Raw genomic sequence first — 18892 nt, forward strand, 5'->3', positions numbered from 1 at the left:
AACTTTATGATAAACTAGGTTCACTGTAAATAGCCTAGATGCTTCAGTTGTATAATTCTGGGAACTTTAACAGATTTGCATGTTTGTGTAAGCCATGTAAATCCTAGTGAAAAGAAAATGCTCAACATCATTACACACTGTCCAAACCAGCTCTCAACAGAATTCTTTCTGAGTGACTATTATTCCACATGAAGCTAACTTTTCTTAGGAGACAATCTGGAAGTGCTAAATGGTAGAAATTAGGTGGTATAAAAAGTCATTTTAAATAAATTCAAATTGAAATTCTGTTTTCATAAGCCCACTTAATATAAGACCTGGTTGTTGGTTCAATTAGTCTGTTGAAAACATCCAATGTTCTAGAATAGTATTTCAGGTATAAGAAATTTTTAATGGTCTGTTGAAAGCCATTAATATTTATAACCTTCTCCCACTTCATATCCAAAGTCAAAATTTATCCATGAGAACACTAGGCAGTGGTGGGGCATGCCTTTCTTCCCAGTACTCAGTGGACAGAGGTAGATGGATCTCTGAGTTCTAGGCCATCCTAGTCTACAGAGCATGTTCAGGACAGCCAAAGCTGTAAAGAAACTCTGCCTTTAAAAACCAAAACCCCAAACCAAACCAGAACAACAACAAAACAAAACAAATGAAAACAAAAAAGAAACACAGACAGAGAGACAGACAGACAGACAGACAGACAGACAGACAGAGAGAAAGAAAGAAAGAGTTAAACAGGAAATTTATACTTACAAGAGACATGTTTGCAGGACTGGAGAAGTCCTGAGATAATGCGTCAAGAAGGAAGTCATCACTTAAGGGCTGCAAGCAGAAGAAAACATCAACAAACATAATCATAATACTGGCAAGCTTCTTCAGTATCCACCATATCACATTCTGATAAGCTCCTTAGAAGGGAAAGGTATACCATTCCCAGATTACCAGAGTCCAAAGAAGACAGACAGTCTTAGAGAAAGCAGATTGCTTACTGCAAGTTGTTCCTGGGGTTCTTTTGGCAGGAGTGGTTTCCCATCCTTATCCTATTCAGAGTGAAAGCATGACATCAATTATTTTATGTATTATCCCAAATACAAAGTCTATAGACATTACAAAATAACAACAGGCTAAACATCCTGTATATTTTAATGTAGATTATTCAATTTAAGAAAATTATCTTAGCAGAGAATATATCCACATAATTCAGTTCATATTTAGTCAGCTTAAATGCATCAGCCTTTCTTGGCCAAGGAGTCCACCAGCACATTTGGTGTGGCTTGTGACCCAGAAGACCAGAGATGATCAGTTAAAAAAAAATGTGGACTATTAAAGTAGCATACTGCAGGGGTATGCCAACAAATCTCTCATTTATAAAGAAACAGCAGGACCATATTAAAAATCAGCTGAAGTCCCAACCCTCAGGGACCTTGTTTTGTGGGTGGGGCACTCTCAAATATAGGACTCAGATTATGTTAAGCTTCAAATGTTTTCGAGTGCCACTTCTGAGTAATAGAACAAAATCGATTTAGTCTTGGAGCCTCTTTAGTAAAAGAAGATCTATAAATCAATCATCAATCATATTAATTTATATGTACAAAAATAAATGAGTACACAGGTACATACAAAACTTTCTACCATGAAATGGTCAAAATGCTTTGTTTGCTTTGCTATATTTCAAATTTGCTGTGTAATGGTTTAGAGTTATTCACTATTTTCTTATAGCTAACACAACCCTCTTCTTGCCCTATGAATCCACTTGCAGCTTTGGCCCCCTTTTTTATATGAGGAATCTACTAATTCTAAACCAAGTATTAGCAGAAAATGCAGTGAAGAATCCCAAGTAAGGCATGGAACCCTAGGGGCTCCTTTGCTCTGTATTCAAATTAAAATCTACCTTCTACCACCTCACCATCCAGTCACAGGAAGGGAGAATTTGATGTCTCACCACAGACCCTCACTACAGAGACCTGATATGAGTATAGGTGAACAATGACAACAGTATTTAAACAAGAGGTCAAGACAGTAAGTAACCTGGAACTGTGACAGAGCAATGGTTAACTGACAAATATATAAGGTAAGTTCAGAGGACCGGCCTATCCCTAAATAAAGGGGCCAGGAAAACCTTGAAGTAGTGCTAGTAAAATTCACTGAGGGCAGGGAGAAAGTAGCCAGCTTTCTATTAAGCTGACTGCATATGGCCTGCTTCTATGGAACAGAGATCAGAAATGGACAGATTTGTGGTCCTGAAAGTGTCCTGAATAATTTGTAAAGCAATGTACATCTAAGCCACCAAATAATAGGAATTCCATCACTTTTGGTTACAGAAAAAAAAAAAATGGATAGATGTCCACGATTACAAACTTTTAAGTTAAGGAGAACTCAATGTAAGATCTTGAGTTGCACAATAAATGAGTGCACGTGGATGGACCAGATGAGGACTGTGAATTCAGCTTCTTATATCGGTACTAAAACGCATTTGAACCTTCTTGTCAGTGGCATGTTATGTAGATGACTATTTGTTTAGTTGCCTATGTATCTGCCCTGTGTAAACAACCACACTGAAACTGATCACAATGGGGTCTCTCCATTGGTCACTTGGTCTACACAGCCAGCCCTTTCAGTATGAAGAAGATAGTCAATGTATCACTTTACTCCGAGTTTAAGTTCTCATACTTTCAACTTACATTTAAGGAATACAAAGCTTTGTATGTGAGTAATTCTTCTTTTTGAGTTTTTTACCTGCACTAGGCTTGCCTATATTTGTGATAACAAACGACATATCTGAAGGGAAAAATATTTTGTGAGTGAGAGGACAGCTTTTCTTCACGTTATAAAGGTAGGAAGGCTACTTAAGAGTATATTTTAGCCTCTATTGCCATCATCCTTGATTGACTCTTAGAAGGTACGTCTCTTGCTGACACCACTATTCACTTTGGGAATAGGACTTAGAGGAATTGAGCTGGATCTGACCTGGAAGCCTCCTCCCTGAGGAATTAGCTTTCATTGCATTATAAAGTGCTATACAAGTTCCAAAGAAAGAAAAGCTGTCAATAGTACAACCCATCAGTGATGGGTATGAACCACAATGACCAGTATGGCAAGATATCTGTAAAGGTAAAGTAGTGGTACCCATCAACTTTCTAATTGGCCTTAAGTCCTGCCCAATAGAAGAGAATTCGTGTGTGGTACTGTAAACACAGCTAGTAAGGTCATGGAACTTTAAGGAGAATCTACTACCGCCACTTTCCCAAACCAGTACTACCTTTAATGGCATTCTCTGGTTTTGATGTTGTATTTTAATTACAACATCTTTCTTTTCTTTTCACCTTCTAAACTACTTCAAGGCCTTTTTTTTTCATTAATTATTATTGTATGCATGCATGTATTTGTATATTCATGTATATCCCCAAATATAAGCTGTTGAGTCCATATAATGTTACATATGTATCTTAATTGTATTCTTAATACTAATGTCCCAGGTAAGTGTAGCTCTCATCACTAATCAGAAAGGCTTCTTACAGCAGATGAAGACTTTACAGAAAGCTACAAATGACCACAGTGCAGAGAACAACTGACCATGGGAGTGTCTATCTCTAACAGGTATCTAATACAATCCTTACACCTAAGGCTTAAGGAATATCACAGAACAACAGGTTAATGAGTGTAAGAACCAGAAGACTAGGTAGGATATATGCTACTGAATTGCACCTTCTCTGTATCACAGAGAAGCTGTACCCATGAAATCCCAACAATTTGATTGTTTAAACAAGACTAGAACAATGACAGTATCAGTTGACATGCTAAGGTGGAAGAGGGAAATTTCATGGGGTTCGACCCCTAGATTATGAATGCTGAGGGAGGGAGAGACAATCTTCTCAAGGAAGAGCTTTGTAACTACTCATCCAATGCCAAGTAGTAAGCCCTAAAAACACCACTACATACAGAAAAGCAACACTAAATGCACGCATTAGCTTTTATCTATATATTAAGTTATGTGTGTGTAGGTGTGCGTATTTGTGTGCATATATTTTTGTGTTTGTGTGTGTGTGAGAGAAAGAGAAAGAGAGAGAGAGAGAGAGAGAGAGAGAGAGAGAGAGAGAGAGAGAGAGAAAGAGAGAGAAGTAATAATTAAGAAAAAGAGAGTATGTATTTGAGACGGAAAAGGGAAGGTATGAAGACATGGGAGGAGGTGGAGGGAGAAAGGAGAATAATAAAACTTCAGCAGACACATACATATATGAAATTTTAAAAAAATGTAACAGAATATGTTTATCCCCTATCTAGTATTTTAACATGGTATTAGTGCTAATACAATTTAGTCTGAACTTAAAGAAATGGGTCTTTATATTCCAGGTCTGTTCTCAGTACTTTTTATATGTATATAAAATTCAGTTAGAAAACAAAATGGGAAAATATTGAGCCTGTTTACCTTGACTTCTTCTAGTCGATAATCAGGAGGAATTGTTTCTTCTTTTTCACCAAGTTTTTCATGGTCGTCTTCTTGAGCTTTCTCCTAGATAAAAGTGGTATCATTCTCAGGGTTGTTGTCTCCTTCGCTACAATGCATTTCTCATAGTAAATATAAAGTAAGCTACTGTTAACTTCAACCAAGCATATGGTCACTGGTATGAGTTCCTCTACAGCTTAAATGTCAACATCGTTTACTTTAACAGTGTTAAACTTTAGCTGGCTCAGATACCAGCGTTCACCCTGCTGGCCTAAGGGCAGGGTGGGAGTTGTATGAGGTACATGCTAAGTTTCTTGTAATTCATCAGAAAAGTAAAAAAAATACAGGTAGACAAAAATGTGATTCATCGAACCTGGACACAGGCATGTAACCTATCCACTATGGTAGATCAATATTGGAACTTCCTGGGGGTTAGATTATTATGTACAGTATTAAAGAAAAATAGCTGATTGTGCGTTATAGATATATTTTTAAAAAACAAAGCACTAACTCATTGGAGGGCCAAAGTAGATGGTTAATAAGTCATTTTGTAAAAGCATTTGAGCTGCCCTTACCTTGACTTTATCCACCACAGACTTTTCATATTCTGGATCTGCTTCTCTTGTCCCCAGGCTTCCAGCCAAGGCTTCTACAGCATCATCTGGCACCGAGCCCTTCTGCAAAAACACAGGTAGATTAGCCTAAGCGGTTACTCACCCTTATCAATTCAGAAAGGCACACACTTATTTCAAGTCTACATTATCTTTAATAGCTTGAGCTATCAATTTGACTAGAATGGACGTTTTGCAATGTCAAGAATTAAAAATTAAAGCAAGTTTGTTATATTAAATACTCTGTGTGCAGTTTATGGATTGAAAACGTTACCAGATCTAGGTGGAATTTTGATACATGAATAATGAAGGTAGAGAAAGTAACAGAGGCTGACAGGAGAGAATGGAGGCAGGGTCTTTGCCTTGGGGCCTGGTCAGGCCCAGGGAAGGAGGCCCGTATTTGTTGTCTGCAGCTTCTACTTGTTAATAATGGCTAATAGGTGGCTCAGGATCCTCCTTGTTACTGATTTTCCTCACTACGCAATGAGAACCACCTACCTGAGTCTTGTTATTCCTAATGATATATATATAAATATATATATAAATATATATATATATATATAAATATATATATATATATATATATAAATATAAATATATATATATATATATATATATATATATATATATATATATATATATATATATATATAAATTCACTTGTTATAAGCCTGATTTGGCTACACTGGCCTTAAAAGAAAGAACAGGAAGCACAAGTGACAGATATTAGGGCAAATGAAGAAACAATGTATGGGCCAAAAGACAAGACTTTGTTCTGGCTTTCCAAACTGAGGGTCCTAACTGTTCCATAGTGGCTTTTAAAACTTAGTTGAATGTTTTCCTCACCAGAATGTTTTTCATAGATAGAAAACAAGACACCACACTTAACCTGCATAAGCATGTAACAGGATGTTCCTTGCCCAATTAATTTAAATATTAAAATACCAAGAAACCTGTGATTGAACAGGGAAAAGGGAGACAGAGCTAAGAGTTGCAGAGACAGGGATCCACACAGGAGAAGAGGAGGAGGAAAACAGAGGATGAACAGGACGATTCAGATTCTGTGTGGCTTTAAATAGCCAAGGTAGCTATAATATCATATAGGGATAGAATGATTGGGATAACTTGTCTAATCTAGGTGGGCAGCTTGTATCATTATCAATTGGCTCTGAAATTATTGTGTGGGCATCTTGTGAATTGAGAATTTGTTGATATATAAATCTGACTGATTAATTATAAGCTTCTAGAGTTTCGATTTTTACCAGGTTACTGGGAATTGTGACAGCTAACCTAGAGGTGGGCAGTCATTGTATGGGGCTGGCGTGGCAGTGACCTGTCAAAGAAACTTAGCAAGTCCAGTGGAGATGTCTGGGGAGCTCTAGGCCAGAGAGTCTGCTGAGATGAGAACACTCCACTGGAGCTATATGGCCCACTGATGCCCTATGTAGCTCAGAAACTTGCTCCTTTTTAGAAATATTTCCCACAACATAAGCACCCTACATTACACCCTACATGTATTTATTAATTTCTTCATTATGTAGGTGCTGGTTCTCTAAAGCATCTAAATGAACACATCCCAAGTACATCAAGTACTTTATATTTCTACCTCACTGTTTCCTCTGGGAAATGTTATTCAAACTTCTCAGTGTAATCCTGGCCTCCACATGGAAGCAGTTGTAAATTATGCAAGAGAAGGTTCCTTTACCCATGTCCCCTGCCTGTTTTCCATATAGGATTGTTGAAAGTATGTCATAACTTGAGGTCTGGCCTAATCTGTAGACAGCTGAAAGGCATCCAAGAACTGGGCCACACTTCTCATTCTCATGAGAGGTAAGGGTCTGGGTAACAGGTATACTTCTCAAGGTCAGCATAAAACCTTTATAGTATACTCATAAACATCAAATGGACTGGCAGATGGAGGTCAGTGAAAGCCATGCCTGGGAAGCAGAAAAGAATCTCCAGATCAGATCTATCCTTAGCATCATGAACAAGGAGATACTACAGAAGATCTGGAAAACATGTCCTAAAAGAAGATTTTGTAAGTGTGGAACAGTGGTACCTGAGTCAGGAACAAAACCCACAAAGATCAAAAGCAAATAAGGACTTAACTAGTTAAATACCACACTTCATTCAAAATTTAGAAGGAAAGAAAAGTAAGAAACAACAAAGGCCAGACAGAGGGATGCAACAATCTTTCCTCCAATGGGAAAAGGGGCTGGGTTGTGGCCATGATTTGAGTGTAAAGCATTCTATGATGAGAACCAGGAAGACATGTGGTACTGGCCTTTCTGTCAAATTCCAGGACAAAGGGCTGACTGATGGACTATTGGAGATGGTTGTGGACTACAAAGGATTTCAGAAGATAAAAGCAAAGCAGCACAGGCAGAAGCTGAATTAAGAGTTAAGTGCAGATGAGACTTCCAGCACAGCCCTGAAGCACAAAGGGTAATGCACAGCAACTCTGCATTACTTTTGCTTCATTTTCTTGGGATAATATTATGATGACAAACAGTAGCAAGTCAGAGGAGAAAGAACAGAGCTTGTCCAAGGCCCTTTCAATGCTAATGACATCATCACTCACCAAGGATGCTGCTGGCTTGGGTGGTGCTGACTGTATACTGCACATGGAGGCCCGAGGCACAGTCTCCCCCACAGGAGTTTGGGATGTGTCCTTAGATTTCTGAGAAAAGAAGCAAGTACTCTGAATAACTTTAGGACTACCTGACAAATAAACTGAACAACAGTGCCTCAGACACTACTAGATGTAAGTTATAAGCATGATTCTTTTGAATGCTTATTGAACAATATTCCTGCCAAGACATGTTAAAAACTTTTCAGTGACTGTAATTGGAATTTGGAGACTGGTATTATATTTGTGAAAGAAGAACATGTTAATATAGATAGTACCTCAAGGGCTATCTGAGAGCATCTTGAAAATCTTAAATATGTGCAGTGCACTAATGTATAAAATGATACTAAATAGGAGTCTCCGTGTGGTCCCTGGAGATGTTGTGAGAAAACGTATTCTCAGAATCTCACCCCAATACACTGAGGAATTCTAGGGTCAGGGTCCAGTAATTTTCAAATGTTTTTAATCCAGACAGTTTTGCAAAGATTTCCTAGCCAAGCACTCAGGAGAAAGAGCACTAACAAAGCATGCTCTTGTCATCCTTCAGGGTTGCACTTTTTAAACTGATAGATCTTGGGGTTGAAGAAGCACCAATATATCTTAGAACCTTTTAAACTATTGCTTTAACATGGACACACACACACACACACACACACTCACACAACAACAACAACACTAAGAACCCTACCATGAGAATTCCTTTTAGTAAAGGGTGGGATGAGTAAGGGAGAAAAAGCACAATAACAAAATGCCACTTTCTGCAGAGCCTTCCTGTTGAGTGAAACAGGAATGAACTGGTAGAAAGTAAGCCAGGGCTAGAGTACATTAGCAGTGGCATGTATGGCATCCTTTCACAGGGATCAGGACATGTGACTGGAAACATCCTTCAGAGTGATTCTAATGGACATGAAGGTAGGAAGAAGAGTAAAGATTTCTGGGTTGAGAAGTGTGGCAATTTTATTTAACCAGATCAGATAAAAAATGAACACTAATAACCCCAAGACATATTATCAGAAGCATACTTCTATTTTTTCAGTTGCCATAGATGGTTTGTCTTGATATGTGGATCGGCCAAAATCTGCTGAAAGCTCCCCAATCAGCTCTGACTCACTCAGACACTGTAAAAAAAAAAAAAAAAAAAAAAAAATGCAGGGTTAGAAGACACTCTGCTGTGTAAAAGCATAGGACAGTGTTTTTTTAAACTTGCTTAACAAATCAAAAGCTAGCTTGATAAGACATATATGTCATTTATCTATGAGAAAAAAAATGTCACACAAGTATAGAATACTGGACACCTTAGCACTGTGGGACAGCTAAAGATTTTTTACTTACCTGATACACTCTATGAACTGAGAAGTCTAATCACGCTTTGTGATCATTTTATATATAAGTATTTACAATAAAGTTTTAATTATTTAGAAAAATAGAGTAAATCACTTTTCAATGTAACAAATAAAAAGATTGTTATAGACTTTTACCCAAAAGTTCCTGCTTTCACTGATAAAGAATTGCAGTTTTAAAAGTGATTAATTAATTAATTAAGAGTAATTAATTAATTCTTAATGATTTCCTTTCAGAATAAAGCAGAGAAAACACAATTCTTACTTGTTTCCTATAACTAAAAAACGGGAAAAGACAGAAAGGAGAGGAAATGATAGGAAATTGTTTCTGTCAGGAAAATTTGATGACCCCATTTCTCCCAGCAGAGCCAGTCCATGTGGGAATTCTATTAAAAGTAACTGATGGTTTATATATTCTGGGCTCAGGGAGTGTCACTATTAGAAGATGTGGCACTGTTGGAGTGTGTCACTGTGGGTATGGGCTTAAGACCCTCTCCCTACTACCTGGAAGTCAGTCTTCCACTAGCCGCTTTCAGATGATACTGGACTGAACCTCTGAACCTGTAAGCCAGTCCCAATTAAATACTGCCCTTTATTCGACTTGCCTTGGTCATGGTGTCTACTCACAACAGTAAAACCCTAACTAAGACAATAACTTATGGTGAAAATGTGTAACTCAGAAGCTGGGCCCCTGGTGGGACAGCCAAAGGTCTGAGTTGTGGACCTAGTATTTCCTAGCTGTGTGACCTTGGGTTATATCCATGTTCTATTGCCTCTATGTCCTCACTCTAAAACTAGAATAAAAACTCATAAAACATGTGAAAAGCTATAGATTAGTGCTACTCCTGACATCAGGCATAAAAACTTCTTTTCTTGGCAGGTTAATGCAGAGACTGATATTTGATCAAAATGCTGAGAATTAGTGATTGGTAAATACTCTGCCCTAAATGGGACACATTGCTCACCCCCCTACACACACACACACACACACACACACACACACACACACACCCCAAAGGCTCAGGGAATATCTTGGAACAAGGAACAGAAAATGGGGAGTGGTGTGCTTTTTTGAGAAAGGACATGGTTGCTGCACCCATAAACTCCAAGCAGCTGAAGTTGCCTATATTGATAATTGCACACACAACATGCAGCCTACCAGCCTATCATGGTTGGGAGAGGGGCTTAGCAAGACACATATCTCTTTGAGAAGCTCAGGCAGTTAATGGCTGATGGAATACAGAAACTACTTTTCTTCAGTGGTATAACTACTGGGAAATTGCCCATGCACCAATAAATAATCCCATATCTGTACTAATGCAATCAATACTAACTACACACAATGGCTCATTAAAAATCAAAGGGAAACAAAAGATGTGAAAATCACTTGGAGTGATGTTGAACAAATAGTAGGTGATTAATAAATGCTGTTAATTGGTGATAACATGACAGGAAACTATGCAAATATAAGGCAATATAAAAATAATAGATTAGTTCATAGTGTTCTTAAATCAAAGTCTAAATTAAATTCTAAAATAATAGAACGTAGCCGGGCGGTGGTGGCGCACGCCTTTAATCCCAGCACTTGGGAGGCAGAGGCAGGCGGATTTCTGAGTTCGAGGCCAGCCTGGTCTACAGAGTGAGTTCCAGGACAGCCACTACACAGAGAAACCCTGTCTCAAAAAACCAAAATAAAAGAAAAGAAAAGAAAAGAAAAGAAAAGAAAAGAAAAGAAAAGAACGTAAAAGCTCTGTTGCCATTAACTCCTAATGATTGATGAATGCTGCTTAGAAACTAAAAGTCTTATAATAATTCATGAGGGAAAGCATCATTAAAATATATGCAAAAGAGCAGAGGCTTCAGCACTTAGTTACTACCAGAGCTCTCCTCAGCACTAGGCTACATGTAAAATATGGTCTTTTTAAATGATCTTAATTACTCCTTATATTTCTGCTATGTTTAAGTATTAGGAAAAAGTTATACTCCAACCTTAGACATTTCTTCAGGCTCTGGCAATAGTGGTTTTCCATCTTTATCCTGTAAATAAAATTGGAAATATATTAAAGATAAAAATTAAAAAAAATGCTCTCATGTCCCATTATATTTGTTTTAGGCAAATCCAGGATGTGAGAGGTAAGCTTATTTTTTCTTATACTTGAGTAAATTAGTTTTAGATTTAAGTTTTATGAAGTGACAAAACGGGAATCTGATCAAAAGATCAAACATTTTTAAGTATGCTGAGATTTGTTCAATTGGTAAGGCAAAAGGATAAACAAACAAAAGGTTTTAGACAAGAATAGCACAAGTATGTTAATGAAATTTTTTTAATACTTAGAGTGTGTGTGTGTGTGGCGCACAGGTAATGTGAAACACACGTGAAGGTCAGAGAACAATTAGACAATTTAGTTCTCTCCCTATCACGTAGGACCCAGGGATCTAAGTTAGATAGTCTTGGTGTCAAGTCCTTCTATCCACTGAACCATTCGGCTACCCCATCCATAATGAAAAAATAAAAAAGTATCCAGTTCTACCAAGCTGGATATGCAGGCACATGCCTATGATGCCAGCAGCAGGTGTTCAAGAATAGTCTCCGCTACAGAGTGAGTCTGAGACTAGTTAAGTCTACCTGAGAATGTGTCTCAAAATAGAAAAGAAAAAGCATCAATTCTCCAACCCAGAGTGAGGGTAAATAATTGTAATTTAAATACTGTTTAGTTTTGAACATGAGATTTCACAATTTAGGGAATGTTTTCTCCTCCTCCCAAATAGTCAAATAGGTGAGAGCTTTAATGACGACTTTACAAAGGATAAACCATCACTAAGGAGATTAAATACCTTAGAAGCAGAAAGCCAAGAGAAATGGGTCTAGCTTCTTCAGAGTTGATATCAGAAGTGGGATAGCCAAAGCTGTCCCCAGTGTCAAAGAAAGGTATACCATAAGCATGACTACAGATATGTGTGCTGCTATGCAGAGAGTTTACTGTGGCTGGCTTTAACCTGTACCCAGCCAGAACTGTGTCCTCCTCGATTTCACCATACCTGTGCTGCTATGCAGAGAATTTACCTTGGCTGGTTTTAACCTGTACTCAGCCGGGATTGTGTCCTCATCTTCACCACACTTCTCCTGCCTTTCTTCTTTTGCTTTTGCCTGATGACAATGGAGAGAGGGGAAAAAGCAGCAATTAAATAATGAATGTGATATAGACAGATGTCACCTACTTCATGTACTATAAAAAAGTACACAAGTAGATTAAAGCATTTGGAATGCTTTGTAAACCACAAAACATAAGACTGGAGAGCACTTGTGAGCAGAAATGCTGAGATACCCTGCTTGGTCTAGGCCTTAGGAAGCCATGGGATTTTTTAGAATGTTACCCCTCTGGCTAACAATCCTTCCTTAGCTCATTGACTTTAAAGGCTCATCAAAGTAAATAAAGGCTCCTTGGAGGACAGAAAGCACAGCACAGAAATTAGCTATAATTACTTTACTAGTTTACATATATCTTGCCCCAACAGGGTGGTTATCTAAGAAGAAAGAAAAAAAAATCATAACCAATTCTCTCATCCAATTCAGAAATGGGAGAAGCAGAGTCACAGATATGGCTTCTTCATGGAGAATTGGTTTTAGAAATTTATAAAGGATTCCCTCCAATAGCAGCAAGACTTATAAGACCAGTGAACCAGGAGCAAATCAATATATTAGAAATAAGTAGCTCTAAAGTAAACTTCTAATTCTCTTCTACAGCATTTGCAATAAAATCTGCAGGTTGAGTCCTTAAAATTCTATGTATAAGGATTTGGATCTACTTCAAAGCAAGGGCTTAAAACCTAAGACAGGTGTCACAATTTAAGCAAATTCTGACTCAACCCACTGTTCCACTCTCTACCTCAACCTCAGACTGGACTGTACTTTCTATTAATTCTTTAAAATTATTAAGCAATTTTAATCAGCCAGGCACTGTTCTCTGTTCTGGGACTAGAATCTTAGGTTATTTAGGATGGAAAGGACTTTTTTTCTTTTTGAATTAATTTCATGTTTTACTCTATTGCTGCCTATGAGGTTCTGATATGCAGCAATACTGCCCAACACTGGGAGGTGTGCCTTAAGGAAACACCATTAAGATCGATGACACAGGAAGACTCTACTTATTTCCAGGCTATGGGCAGTGACAGATACACACACAGCTGAAGCCTTTCTGTTACCTCTTTGATTTGTTTTACAGTTACATAGATACTAAAAAGACCAAACTGAAAACATACTGGACCAGGTAAACATATTATATAAAAATAGGGTGTGACTTAAAAAATATCATTATAGTTAAAATAAATGTTTATTTTATCATATGATATAACCCTTGAAGTGAGCTTGGGTCTCTCTGGAAATTTCTATATTTTGTACAAGTGCTGCCTAGTAAAAGGGGGGGGGGAGGCTATGGTGGCCATTGACTTCTATAAGGAGGGCCTTTGGGAGCCTTATAAAAACACCAGTCAACTCACTATAAATGACCACCCCAGATTCCACAAATTAGCCCAAACACTTAGAGAACTGAAAGATCTTCTTAAGAAATAGTTATAGTTTAGGACTAGGGAAAAGCTTGCATGACATAAGGTTAGAACGTTATTAGTTTACTAGTACTCGGTGGTTTCTAGTTGATAGTGAACACATTTTCATGCATACCACATAAAGTAATGAGATTAAGAAAGCTGTGAAATGAGTTACTTTTATGTCACTTTTCCCACCTATTCCTGTGGGTAAGTGACTGAATGAGTTAGACTGTACTGCAAGTTCGACCAGGTTTATAGTTGCTCTCTCCACATATACTATCTTATTAAATTACTCTAATTATCTATAAAAAGCCTAAGGCAATCCTGAAATCTATAGCTCCCAGGTGATGGAAACACAGCTTCAGCCTGGCCTGCTGGCCACACCCAGAGCTCCACCAAGACCAGCTCTTTAGAAACAGCAACCTCTGAATAATGTGCACCTCATGATCTTTGGACCCATGTTCCCTTTCTTCTGAGCATATCACATGGTCCTGGAGGATAGGGATTGTTTCTCCAGCTCCCTTACGTTCACCCTCATGAAGCTTCTCATGCCACACTGCAGTAGGTGAGCCCTCCCAGAAAGGAGAAGACAGAAACTGGCCCATAGTAGACCTGGGCCAATTCAGGCTCAGGCAGAGTTCATGGAAGTCAGGAAGACTGTACTTCCCTGACAACCCTAAACAGGAAGTGACAGCAGAGCCATGGGCATTGTGACAATGCTGTTTGCTACATTCCTTTTCCTGATCTGAGAGAGTAGTCCTAAAGCCTTTAACCAAAAATTCTATTCATCTCCTTCTAGGATTCCTGACTTGTCAGACACAGGCAACTTATTTCTGTCCTTTCTCTTTTCCTAGGAGAACTGATTGAAAAAACAAGTATACAAAAATCATAACTTAATATTATACTTCTATACCAGTGGGAAGCTTGCAAGGGCTTGCTAGGGGAGGGAGGGTATGAGACAAACATGTTCTAAATGTGCATGAGCTCCAGTAAGCAAATGGTAGCGTGATTGTTGTTCAACTCTTCAGTTTATTTTAACCTAAGACATTTTTTTTTCAACCTTCATACCTATAGTTAAGCAAAAGAAGGTTTATTACACTCTTCTATAATCATGTACCTCCATAAGCTTTCCTGAAAATACAAATTCCCAATACCTAGAAACATCAAATCTCACAGGTTCTCACTACACTACAACTGTTACCTTGCTTAGATGCCTCCTTTGCTTTGGCAAGGATAGTGTTTCTTTTTCTTCTCCCCCCCTCCCACCATTTCCCTTTTCATCTGACAAGGTTTTATCATGTAGCTCAGGCTGTTCTAAAACATGTTTATAATCCCCCTGCTTCAGTCTCCCTAGTTCTAGAATCTCAGATGTATGCTAACATACTGGACAAAATGGTTTTCCGTTCTTCAAGTACTAGATTCTGACCCAGGTCCTTGCATAGGCCAGGTCAGTGAATGACTACTGAGCCACTCCTCCACCCTTACTTTCCACGTATTGACATAACAGATGTTTCACATAAACACTTAAACATCTGTCTCAGTTGCTCATTCCCTAGCAATAAATACCTGCATTTACTCTGAAAGGGAAGGAAAGTAAAGAGTAGTTCGTTCTCAATTCTAACAATGTATAAGAATTCTAATCATGTGCCAGTACTCAGCTGTGAGCTGTAGACTAACAGGCTTTGAATATGAATTTAAACAATCATTACCTCTTTGACTTGCTCGGCTTGGCTAAGGTGGCTCTGAGGATCTGGCTGCCGGGTGCCCAGTGAATCAGACAGAGCCTGGAGGGCTTGATCATTCATGACCTTCTGTTAAAAATGAAAAAGTTTATGCATAAAACCCCCCCCACAAAACAACAAAACCATTTAGAGCTTGGATTATCTATATTATCTACTTGCTTATTTGTAAAATGTACATTTTAAATACAGAAGATGAATTCTGGATTGGGAAATTATGATATGGAGGAAACATTTTTGAAAATTAAAAGAGGAAGGAAAAAGAACTTACTGACAAATGAAAACTTGGTCTAAGATACCAGACCCATTCCTATAGCAACAGCTATCGGGCACACTTCAACCATTACTTGGCAAGTTAGATATATGATTATAGTAATGATATTACAAAAGACCTTTATCAAAATTAAAGCTGAAAGCAAGTAAACTTGCACAACTCTTTTTCTGTTTTTAAAAAATGTGTTAGTAAGGCATTCTGAAAGCCCCACCCTTCAAAACAGCCAAGCTCAAGTAAGTAAGAAGCTGAAGTGGGTTCTAAAGGCACAGTGTTGGGTCTATGAGAACTTCCACTCTCAGGGTGTGGTGCTCCCTACAGTTCCCTCAGTCCTACAGATAAAAGCAAACTGTTCATGCCAGCAGGGTAGAGTAGAGGCAACCCTGATAGAAATGGTCCTTAGCATTATCAGCACCATTCACAGGGCGTATACACCCACATCCAGCCTGGAGCTGCAGGATCAAATTTGAAGACTGAGAATTAGGTTATGGCTGGTTGCTGTTATAAGAGGAAGACAGAAGCAATTGTGCTGACATCCCAGTAGTGGCTCACAAAGCTCCCTTTAGGAAGCTTCAAGTCTAAGATTTCATAGTCTGAATAGTCTCTTATTATTATTATTATTTCATAGTCTCTTATGTGTTAGAAGATGAGATGGTCTTTGTTAGCATAAATTGGTGGCAGGGGTAGGTGTGAGTGGGGGTGTATACCAAGGGTATGCCACCAAGAAAACACTCCATGCAACAGATCTAGGGCAAAAGGTTTATTTTGCCGGGGAATTAGTGGGGGTGGGGGTGGGGAATGGCAAAAAGCTGTGTCCATGTGGAGACATGAGACAAAGATACATACATACATACATGCAGACAGACAGATAGACAGACCAACTGACCTAGACCTATTGGGAAATAGAGAAACAAAGGACAAGAAAGGCAGAGAGAGGGAGAGAGAAAGAAAGGAAGAGGGAGAGGAAGCTGGGGAAGAGGGGGAGAGGGAGGGAAGGAAGGAGGGAAAGAGAGAGGGAGAGAAGGAAAGAGGGAGAGAGAGATATCTAGGGTAGGGTTCCCACTGAGCCACATGGCGTAGGCCCTGATTTACAACAGTCTTGTATGACTAGAATAAAGGCTGCGCTTTAGAAGCATTCAGAAATAAGCAAAGCCAAGAAAGTAGCTGCTGTCGTATGAGCCCTGGGTATTTAAGAAAGTAAGTACCTCTTCCACCTTCCTCTTCTTCTCCTGTGGGGGAACAGCACTTCTGGTCACTCCTGCAGACTGAGCTTTGAAAATTTCCCCAGTAGACTTCTACAAAATAAAATACAATTATGACAAACAGAACTAAAGCTTTCTTTTTTACAGCCAAGATACTTTATGACAAAGTCCTTCTGAATAGAACTGAAATCAATACCTCTTTTTCAGTTTGCTTTCCAGTTGGAGAACTACAGGTGAAATCAGATGACAAGGCATCTATAGCATGGTCAGTCCCCAGAGGTTTCTAGAGAAAAGAGCACAGGGTAACACCTGAGAGTCCAGCAAAGAAACAATTTTTGCATTCCTTAGGTGCCAAATGAGAAATGTTAATGAAATAAGCCATGTTTGGAAGGGATAGGTTCTCTTCCTCCTTTTCACTCTTCCAAAGGAGTTACATGTGATTATATGTGCTCATACTACTAACAATTTTTAGTATTCTAAAAATTCTATCTTCTATTCTATTAACTCTACCTCTATATTATAAATGGCCAAGGACAGAGGAATAGCCCCACGCCTACTACCATCCTTTGATAGGATTTTTTCATTTGTGTTTTCCTGGTCTTAGAGATTGAACCCAGAGTCTCATGCATACTAGGCAACTACTCTGCTACAGCCCTGGTTTACTTTTTAATTTGAGACAGGAACTAAATTATCCAGGCTGGCCTTAAACTCAGCCTTCTGAATAACTGTACAGGACTGTTCCACCAAACCCTGTTTGGTACTGGTAGTTCTATGTCCCCAAACAAAGATCGCAGTGTTGATACCGATCTTAAAAGACATTCACACAAACTCACAGGAGAGTCTGGCAGAGGTCCTGTGATCTCTTCTTTTTTCTGAAACAAAAAAATGGAGGAAGTAGGAAAAATTAATTCTTCTGATTGACAAAATGTATTCTCAGTCTATGATGAGCTAAATTGTGTATTCTCCCACTCATGTGCTGAAGTCCTGAAGAACCCTAGAACGGTAATTTATGTGGATATAGGACCTCTAATGTAAGGAATTCATTAAAGCAAGGTCATTAGTCAGAATCTTTATCAAATAGAATATCCTTATGAAGAGAACAAATTTGGGCCCAGAGAAAAATAAAGAGGAAAGGTGATGTGAAAAGACCCAGGAAGAAGATACCCATCTACCAGCATAGTCAACCGGCATAGAAGAGAGCTACCCCTCTGACCTCTTGGCAGGAGCCACACCCAAATTATGATTTCCATAAACACCAAACAATGCATTTTTCTTAGTTAAACCATCCAGTCTATAGGACATTGTCAGAGAAGTTTCAAAGGCTAACACATAGAGAGTACTTCTCAGTAATAACAACTGTATGTGCCCCATTCCATTTTCTAAATTTTGATATTGTTATAGAATTGTCTTCCAAGAAGTAAATGGTAAAATAAAAGTGAAAGATAACTCACATCCAGAAGTTTCCTATACTCTGGAGGAATAGTTCCTTCTTTTATACCCAATGCCTCAATGAAGGCAGAATCCATTGGGTCCTGGAAGAAAATCATACATAAAGACAAATGATGTAGTTAATCTGATAAGAATGATAAGTAAAACCAAAGTACTATTCCAGTACTGATCTTTCTATATCTATTGATATGAAAAAAATAATTTAGAAGCTAAAATCTAACCCTAAAGTTTTACATGCATAATGCATACTAACAATTATTTAATTAGCTTTAGAGAGAGTACCTGTACTTTAAGTCCATCATCTCTAACATTTTCTATTGAATTATCTTTTTCTCTGTGGTTTCTTTTTATTTTTTTTATAAACTCTAGAAGGAAATGCTTTGTAACGTTTGAAAATATTTTCATTTATTCTATGGTTTATTTTTAATACTGTGATGCATGTAGTTTTATCACTGACTATAAACTGAAGAGGAGAATATTTTAAAAATATTGCAAATGTAGGAATTCATGAACAATACACACTATAACTTTGCATGTTTTATATGCTATATAAATAGTATCATTTTGTTGCTCTGGTTTAATTTATTCAAAATCATGACTTTGTAATATATCCATGTAGATACATACGTAAGTCATTTTCTTTTTAAAAAGCACCGAATAACTTC

The 18892-nt window shown here is 38.1% G+C and overlaps 1 protein-coding gene across 13 annotated transcripts in view; it reads right to left on the reverse strand.

Moving 5' to 3' along the window:
• Positions 1-18892, reverse strand: part of Cast (calpastatin) — a 107675-nt gene that overhangs the window by 22580 nt on the left and 66203 nt on the right. For 12 of the 13 annotated variants that reach the window (XM_076926996.1, XM_076927001.1, XM_076927007.1 and 9 more), the window contains 13 exons: positions 18230-18310; positions 17612-17650; positions 16975-17061; positions 16782-16871; positions 15276-15377; positions 12086-12169; positions 11011-11058; positions 8704-8799; positions 7634-7732; positions 5017-5118; positions 4424-4507; positions 987-1037; positions 751-819 (listed from right to left, as the gene is read on the reverse strand). In XM_076926996.1, coding sequence (XP_076783111.1) covers positions 751-819; positions 987-1037; positions 4424-4507; positions 5017-5118; positions 7634-7732; positions 8704-8799; positions 11011-11058; positions 12086-12169; positions 15276-15377; positions 16782-16871; positions 16975-17061; positions 17612-17650; positions 18230-18310 — 1032 coding nt within the window. The remainder of the gene's footprint in view (positions 1-750; positions 820-986; positions 1038-4423; positions 4508-5016; positions 5119-7633; positions 7733-8703; positions 8800-11010; positions 11059-12085; positions 12170-15275; positions 15378-16781; positions 16872-16974; positions 17062-17611; positions 17651-18229; positions 18311-18892) is intronic. The other variant, XM_076926997.1, reaches the window with a different exon arrangement.

Source organism: Arvicanthis niloticus, chromosome 29 (assembly GCF_011762505.2).
Source record: "Arvicanthis niloticus isolate mArvNil1 chromosome 29, mArvNil1.pat.X, whole genome shotgun sequence".
Classification (NCBI taxonomy): Eukaryota; Metazoa; Chordata; class Mammalia; order Rodentia; family Muridae; genus Arvicanthis; species Arvicanthis niloticus.